At 43.1% G+C, this 7,479-nt stretch overlaps 1 protein-coding gene across 6 annotated transcripts in view; it reads left to right on the forward strand.

The window, feature by feature from the left end:
• ENTPD1 (ectonucleoside triphosphate diphosphohydrolase 1) overlaps positions 1-7,479 on the forward strand; it is a 107,052-nt gene that overhangs the window by 86,411 nt on the left and 13,162 nt on the right. For all 6 annotated transcript variants that reach the window (XR_003905669.1, XR_003905670.1, XM_029932292.1 and 3 more), the window contains exons 4-7: positions 579-729; positions 2,649-2,808; positions 3,507-3,746; positions 4,907-5,164. Coding sequence is in view for 4 of the 6 variants with exons in the window: in XM_029932290.1 (XP_029788150.1) it covers positions 579-729; positions 2,649-2,808; positions 3,507-3,746; positions 4,907-5,164 (809 nt within the window). In the remaining 2 variants the exon portion in view is untranslated. The remainder of the gene's footprint in view (positions 1-578; positions 730-2,648; positions 2,809-3,506; positions 3,747-4,906; positions 5,165-7,479) is intronic.

The raw sequence follows: 7,479 nt of genomic DNA on the forward strand, positions 1-7,479 counted from the left end.
TTTCACTTTTCGCAGATGACATGATACTCTACATGGAAAACCCAATTGACTCCACCAGAAGCCTTCTAGAACTGATTAGTGAATTCAGTAAAGTTGCAGGATACAAAATCAATGTACAGAAATCAGTTGCATTCCTATACACCTGGTGCTTATGTTAATTTTTGTTCTAAATGTCTTATTTCTCCTTGTAGGTCTTCTAGTAATTAGTGTTGTGTGTTACGACCTTATAGAAGAAACATGAAAAAGCAGCTCTCTAGGGTAGCTGTCTATGAGATCCCCATTAAAATTTGAGAACCTGTAAGGAAGGTTATGTAATTGAATGTGAAAATTACACCATCCAGCAGCAAACCTATTGAACGTTGGACAGACCCAGCCCGAGACCTGAAAATAGATCCTCTCAAGGCCAGTTTCAGAGAGTCACCCTCTAAGTAGACCAGCTTAATACATCTTAATATATCATATCAAGAAATTGTCTTCTCTGATTTTCTCAAAAGACACCAGTATTTTGCTCTAATATTGTCAAAGTGTGTGCTATACTTTTAAACAAGATTTTCATCCACTTCTACATCTTTCCTTAGGTCCCGGAATCTCAAGATATGCTCAAAGATTAAACGAAATAGATGCTTATCTGACTGAATGCATGGAAAGAGCCAGTCAAGTGATCCCAAGGTCCCAGCACCAAGGGACGCCTGTTTACCTGGGAGCGACAGCAGGCATGCGGTTGCTAAGGTACGGCAGCACGGGGAGGCAGCAGCGTGGCTGGGGGCTAGGCGTGGCGTGGTGAAAGCTTCTGAAGTCCAGGGATAGTGCCACACTTCCCTAACGCCCCAAATTTAGATATCCTAAATGGCCACACTTCAGAAAGAAAATCTCGGGAAGTGGGTAAAACTCCTAAATTCTTAGTATATGTAATGGTGGGAGTTTAAAGTAAGATTTTAAAAAAGTCCTCTTGCCTGTTTACCCACAGAGAATTCAAGGGGGCAGGGGCACAAAGAGCCTCTGTACTCTGGGATTTGAGGCTACCAGTTTAGCTATCTAATATCTGGGAGGAGGAAGACCAGAGGAGACCACAGCGGTCCCAAGACACAAATAGTCACAACTACCACATCTTCGTTGGTCACCACTTAGTACCTGTGTGTGTTATTTTTTGTTCATTCATTCATTCATTCATTCATTCATTCAGCATGTATTGCCTGCCTACTCTGTCCTGGGACATGAAAGTAGGGGACTCAGCTCTCGAGGAGAACAGTTTTGATACAGGCTATCAGTTCTTCAACAGAGGAGTGTTCAGAGCTACTATGGGAGCACATCTGGCCATACCCAGAATGGGAAGAGGGAACACAAGAGCGAATCATGAAGGACATATTAAAGGCAGAGAAGACATCATGCATTCTATTACCTATGTTTCTCCGACATCTGTGCTGGGGATATAGCAGTGAAGAGGACAGAGTCCCTGCCTTCCTGAAGCTTGTGTTCTAATAGATGTGCAAATGTAGGGATGAGCAAGAGTCCAGGGCATATTCTAAGGCCCATAAATAGTTCTGGATTGATAGAATATAGACTTCATATAGTAAAACAACAATAAAAACAGTAATAGTGATGAAGCATCTTGTATTTGTTGAGCCCTTACTACGTTGTTAGCAGTGTGCTTTGATTTAATCATCATAACTCTTTGAAGAGGTATTATTGGCTATTATTAGCCAGATAAGGAAGCTGTGGCATACACATGCAGAATAACTCACCCAAATTCACACACCTGGTAAGTGGGAGGACCAGGATTCTGAGTGGAACTCTGAAGAGGCAGGGTCCGGCTCATGAAGTGCCTTGTGAGCCATGCTGGGAATTTGTGTTCATCTGGGAGATAATGGGTAGCCGTATCAGGACGGTACACAAATGGTGACATTGGAAGAGAGGTGGATTGGGAAGGAGGAAAACTGGGGATGAGGCAGCCAGGGGGAGGGTGTGAAGCTATTCAGATGAGTGAGGAGAGGGTTCAGCACTGGTTGGAAGACAGTGTTCTCTGACCTAGAGGCTTTCAATGTTGTGTAGCCTGATCTCAGAAGCAGATGTATTCCATCTTCATGATGATAACCCTGGAAGATTCCTCCTTTAGGTCTCAGCATCTCAGACCCAAGAACTGAGATACAATGTGAACAAGATTTTTTCCCAACCTGGCCTCCGTGGAGGTTTGGTATCTGTCCCAGGACATTTGCCACCTGGTGTCTACTATAGCCCTAATTAAAAACCTCAAGAAGAGCCTGACTCTGGAACTAGCTGTAAGCCACCAACAATGGCTAATGTAGCATTCATTATCTTTAGGTGTGGTGATTAACCAATATGCAGCCATCACCACCCCCCAAATTAAAATTACTTTGATAATATCTTGGAGTCAGGGAGCAACAACAAAAAATGGTATTTTAGGAAAAGCAGTCTATTATGGGGACTGGAAGGATTTGGATTTTGGGGGGAGGGGATACAAAAGACTAATTCTGCCTCACCCAAAAGGAGAGCTGTATGTGTGGCTCTCTATCTCTGTTTTTTCCAGCAAGTTATGGTTCGCTTCCTATGAGAGTTGCTGGAAGCTCTGACTGAAATGAGTACTTGTGGTTATTAAACAAAACCAGTAAATTCAACCGTTCTTTGTTTAGGATGGAAAATGAACAGTTGGCAGACAAGGTCCTGGGTGTGGTGACCAAGAGCCTCAGCAACTACCACTTTGACTTCCACGGTGCTAGAATCATCACTGGCCAAGAGGAAGGTGCCTATGGCTGGATTACTATCAACTATCTGCTGGGCAAATTCACTCAGGTGATTATTTCACAGCACCCATGGGAGGTGGCTCCCAGGAGGTCAGTGCCATTGCGATCTCAGTCAGGATTTGGATCAGTAGCCGGAATGAATGATGGGTGGATGGACAAAGTTATTTAGCCCCACAATTGCAAGGGTCACCAGCAGTATTCTGATGAAATTTTGTATAAGAACGGTTCCTCTTGGAGAATAAGGAAATCATACCTTCACCTTAGGGAGATAGAGAGGTCTGTCTATCTAGCTATCATTAAAAAAAAAAAAGCAAATATTTGCCTAGTGCTATGTGTCTTGTGTTGTGCTAAGCACTTTCCACGCACTGTCTGATTTCATCTTCAGAACAACAACATGAGGAATTCTCTCATTTTAGAGTCTCAAATTCAGGCCTAAAGAAGGTAATTATTCTGCTCCAGGTCACATGGCTAATGAGCAATAAGTGGAGACTTGACCTTGAGTCTTTTCAGCTCACATTCCTTGTTCATAAACACTGGCTATGCCACTTCTATGTTGCTGCAGTCTGAGCTACATCTTCGAAGTCCCTTAACTTGCTGTTGATCTGATACAGACTCAGGAACCTTCAGTGACCTTCATGTCATCTTATGCCCCCTTCTCTTCACCTTTGGAAGTCCCTGAGTCCAAGATACAGTGTGAAACAGAGGTATCCAGAGACTGCTACCACTGGTGACTGTATTCTCTTTCAGAAATTGAGTTGGCTCAACCTGATGCCAAATGGAGGCACTTCTCAGGAAACCTATGGAGCTTTAGACCTTGGGGGAGCCTCTACACAAATCACTTTTGTGCCGCAAAGCAAGGGGATCGAGTCTCCAAGCAATGCTCTGTACTTTCGCCTCTATGGCAAGGACTACAGCGTGTACACGCACAGCTTCTTATGCTATGGGAAGGATCAAGCGCTCAGGCAGAAACTGGCCAAGGACATTAGGGCAAGTATAACTGAATCCAGACCCACCCTCCCAACATCTGGGCCACCAGCCTCCACATCCTGTTGTTGTCTCTTTCTACTTCAGAAATTGGTCTGAACTTGGTGACTGTACTTTCCAAACCTTTTCAAACAGGATATCTAACTACATCTGGTCGACCCCTGTGAATCGGCCCATCCAGACATCACCTCCTGTGTTTGTTTACTGCACTGTCTCCGAGGACACAACTCAAATCCTTTCTTGGCAAATAGTTTCTCACTCCTGTGGACTTGACAGTGAAAATTACATTCTAGAGTATTGTTGGGTGTGCAATTTATAAGCTCTTTAGCACATTTTAGTCTCCATTTCCAACAAACTCCAGAAAACAGAGCTATTAAAAGCAGCCTAGAGAGGAGGAAAACACTCAGGGAAAATAGAGTTTACCCATCAACACTCTAAGTCTTTTCTCCAGACAATTTTTGTCTCATAAAGACAAGAAAAGTTAAACATACTCATAATCATGTGACTACCAGGCACACCCTGACACAGAGCAAGGATGTCACATCCAGCTGTGCCTTGTCTCCACTGAAAGGACAACCAGTTCTCTGCTCTCTTCCAAAGCTCTCACTCTGGTTCTCAGAAGTGACTCCCATTGGAATAGGGGCTCCTTACCTACTGAGCCCCAAGGCTCCACTAAGCCCTTCTTCATACCACCCCCTTTTTCCTCTTGAACATACCGAGTTGTGGGTTAAACATCATTTTGATACTGCTGGCTTAAATGTTCCCAAGGCATTTTCAGCTCTTGGAGCTTCTAATTTTTTGCTTGAAAAGTAGGGGTGGGGTATGGGCAGACTCCTCCTGGAGAGCTACCCCAGCATGGACTTGTGAGAGCCCTGAGAGGTTTCCTTGTGAGTCTTTCATTTGCACTAAGCACTAGGGCACATTCCAAAATAATGGCATTTCCTCCAGCTTGAGCTCTATTAGCTTTCTATGAATAGTGAAAGTTCATTTACATCTGATACCACTTCTGGTGCCTGTTATACAAATATGAAAAAGGCATGGCAGGGGCATATTGATGCCAATGCTAAGATCTTGTAAAATTCCTATACACTAATGAAGGCAGAGTGGTGCTTTGGTACCCAACGCATTTGCACATGATGTCTTCATGTGATTTTTCCATTCAGGGGACAAACGGAATCCTCAAGGAACCATGCTTTCACCCTGGATATGAAATAGTAATGAACGTAAGTGAACTTTACAGTAGCCCCTGCACCAAGAGATTTGAGATGACTCTTCCATTCGATCAGTTCCAAATCCAGGGCACCGGAAACTATCAACAATGCCATCAAAGCATCCTTGAACTCTTCAACACCAGTTACTGCCCATACTCCCACTGTTCCTTCAATGGGATTTTCTTGCCACCACTTCATGGGGATTTTGGGGTAAGTTTGTAAAATAATAAGGTATATTGATTAGGATGATTTGGGTTGCAAGTTATAGAGTATGTATCTATATGGTATTTAAATAATAGAATTTATTCTTCTCATATGATAATAAGCCTTGAGGTAGATAATTCAGGGTTAGTTCTTTGGTTTAACAATATTAGGACTTGGAATCAGATTTCCTATCATCTTCTTGGCCTTTTTTGTGGTGCTAAGATGTCAGCTTCTGCTTCATATCAAAACTAAAGCAGGAAAGGAGAAAGTTTCTCTTGCATACATTTCTGTCCAATTTTGTAGAAGTGCCAACAAATGTCTTTTCAGATTCATTGTCCAGAATTTGGTGAAATACACACTTATAAACCCATCTGTGATCAGGGGGAATGGATTACCATGTTTGGTTTAGACTAATCATTGTTCACATTTGGAAGTAGAGGGTCTTTCTTACACATATTGCATTCCTCTACATTGGTAAACTGAGGAATCTGTAAGCCAGAAGAAGGAGCTGGCTGTTGGGTAGGCACACCCTTTGGGATCTGCCATAGATGGCTTCATAAATGTCAGAAGAAGGAGAGGTAAGCAGTTAGGTGTGTTGGTGAAAGGTTTTCCTCTAAAAACTCAAGTAGAAACACAGGAAATCCTAAGGAAATATTGAAAATAGCATCATTTACATTACATTTTGAACCGCTGGGGGACCAGTTGAATCCTAGCTCCAAATTCTCTTTTAATTACTCTACAATAAGACAAAATGTCTGAGCAGAGGTAGAAGAGGTGCTGCTTCTACTACTTATAATTCAGATTTCATATTTTGGTCCTGGACTAAAGCATCAGTATAATCATAGTTTAGTAATAGATTACATAATTAGCTACCATCAATCAAGAGCCAATTATTAGCTAAATACATGATATACATATATGATCTCATCAATTACTTAAGATACAATTCATAGAAAAAAGGGCTTTTATCTGCCTTCAGACTCTTTCTCCCTTTTTCACAAAACAGATCAGCATAAGAGAGGCTAGACCCTCCTATGGGACCGCAGCGGGAGAGCTTCATCCAAGGTCTCCTGGCTCAGCCCAATGTCACAGAAAGAGCTCCCTGGATAGAGCAGAGGCCCTATAGTAATAGTACCTGGTTTAAATTCTGGCTTTGCCACTTGTGAACTATACAAGCTAAACAATAATGGTTGGTACCATGGATCTAGGCTTACCTTAATCATGGCCCAGACCACAGTTCCTCTTCCCCTCAAGGTTCCTGAGGGAAATAATATGCCAGAACAATGCCTGGGAGAGTAATATTTGGTGATTAGTTAGCTCCAAACCTAAATTCATTACAAACTAGAGCCTCACCTGGATGCCCTATAGCTGAGCTGGCACTGGCAGCCATATTGGACTTTTTTGAGCCAATGCCCTTCCTTGGATTGGATCCAACTGCTGGAAGATAAAAGAGTGGGACACAAAAGGAGGAAGGCAGCTAGGAGTGCTGGGGACAGCCCAGGGCCCTTTCCATTCCAGTCACTCCTGTCCAGTCAGATAGGAGGTAGATCTGGAGGAAAAGAAATACACGACTGCATACTGACATTTTGACTTTTCTGTAAGTTTCACCTCCAGGCAAACATTAGCCTAATTCTTGTCTTCAAGCGTGAGCAAATCCTTTCTACTTGAGGGTGGTGGTGGTGGAATTTCTTTCCTTTGAATGTGATTCTTGTAACCCAGGTAGGGAGACGTGGAGTTGAAGGGGTAGAGGAGACTTGAGTTCCTCTCGGATGCTTTTTTGTTTGGTCTCTTAGTCCCTCACTGAAATTGTTCTCCTCACAGCCTTCTGAACCTCTACCTGGGAGTCTCCTTAGATTAGCTCATTGTTTTCCTCTGAATAAGGTTTTTTTCTCTGAAGATAGCCCTTAGGGTCAGCACTGTGCCTGTACCTATTCCTGCTTTGCAGTTTCTGTTACGGAATTATTCCCCCTCTGTAATTTCTCCCTAAAGCCTAAAGATTTTAATTTTTGGTCTGTTTCCTCATTTATAAAATGGGGACAGAAATCCTTGTCTCCTTGCTAGTTTTAAGTGATAGCCAGACAAGTGGTGGTGGACTGGTAAATGTGTAACCACCAGCTCTCCGAGGATGGAGGGGCTGATCCGTGGCATTTGCCAGTTTACATGGTAGAAGCACTCCTACCATGACCTATTTTAATCAACATAATATCAGCTGGCTCACAAAACTCTTGAAATGTTAACAGTTAGCTCTCGTGAGAGGGTAAGAGCCGCCTCCGGCATACAGCCACCAGCCGCAGGAAGCTAACGCCCCGAGCACCAGGTGG

The sequence above is a fragment of the Suricata suricatta genome, chromosome 2 (genome assembly GCF_006229205.1).
Source record: "Suricata suricatta isolate VVHF042 chromosome 2, meerkat_22Aug2017_6uvM2_HiC, whole genome shotgun sequence".
Taxonomy (NCBI): domain Eukaryota; kingdom Metazoa; phylum Chordata; class Mammalia; order Carnivora; family Herpestidae; genus Suricata; species Suricata suricatta.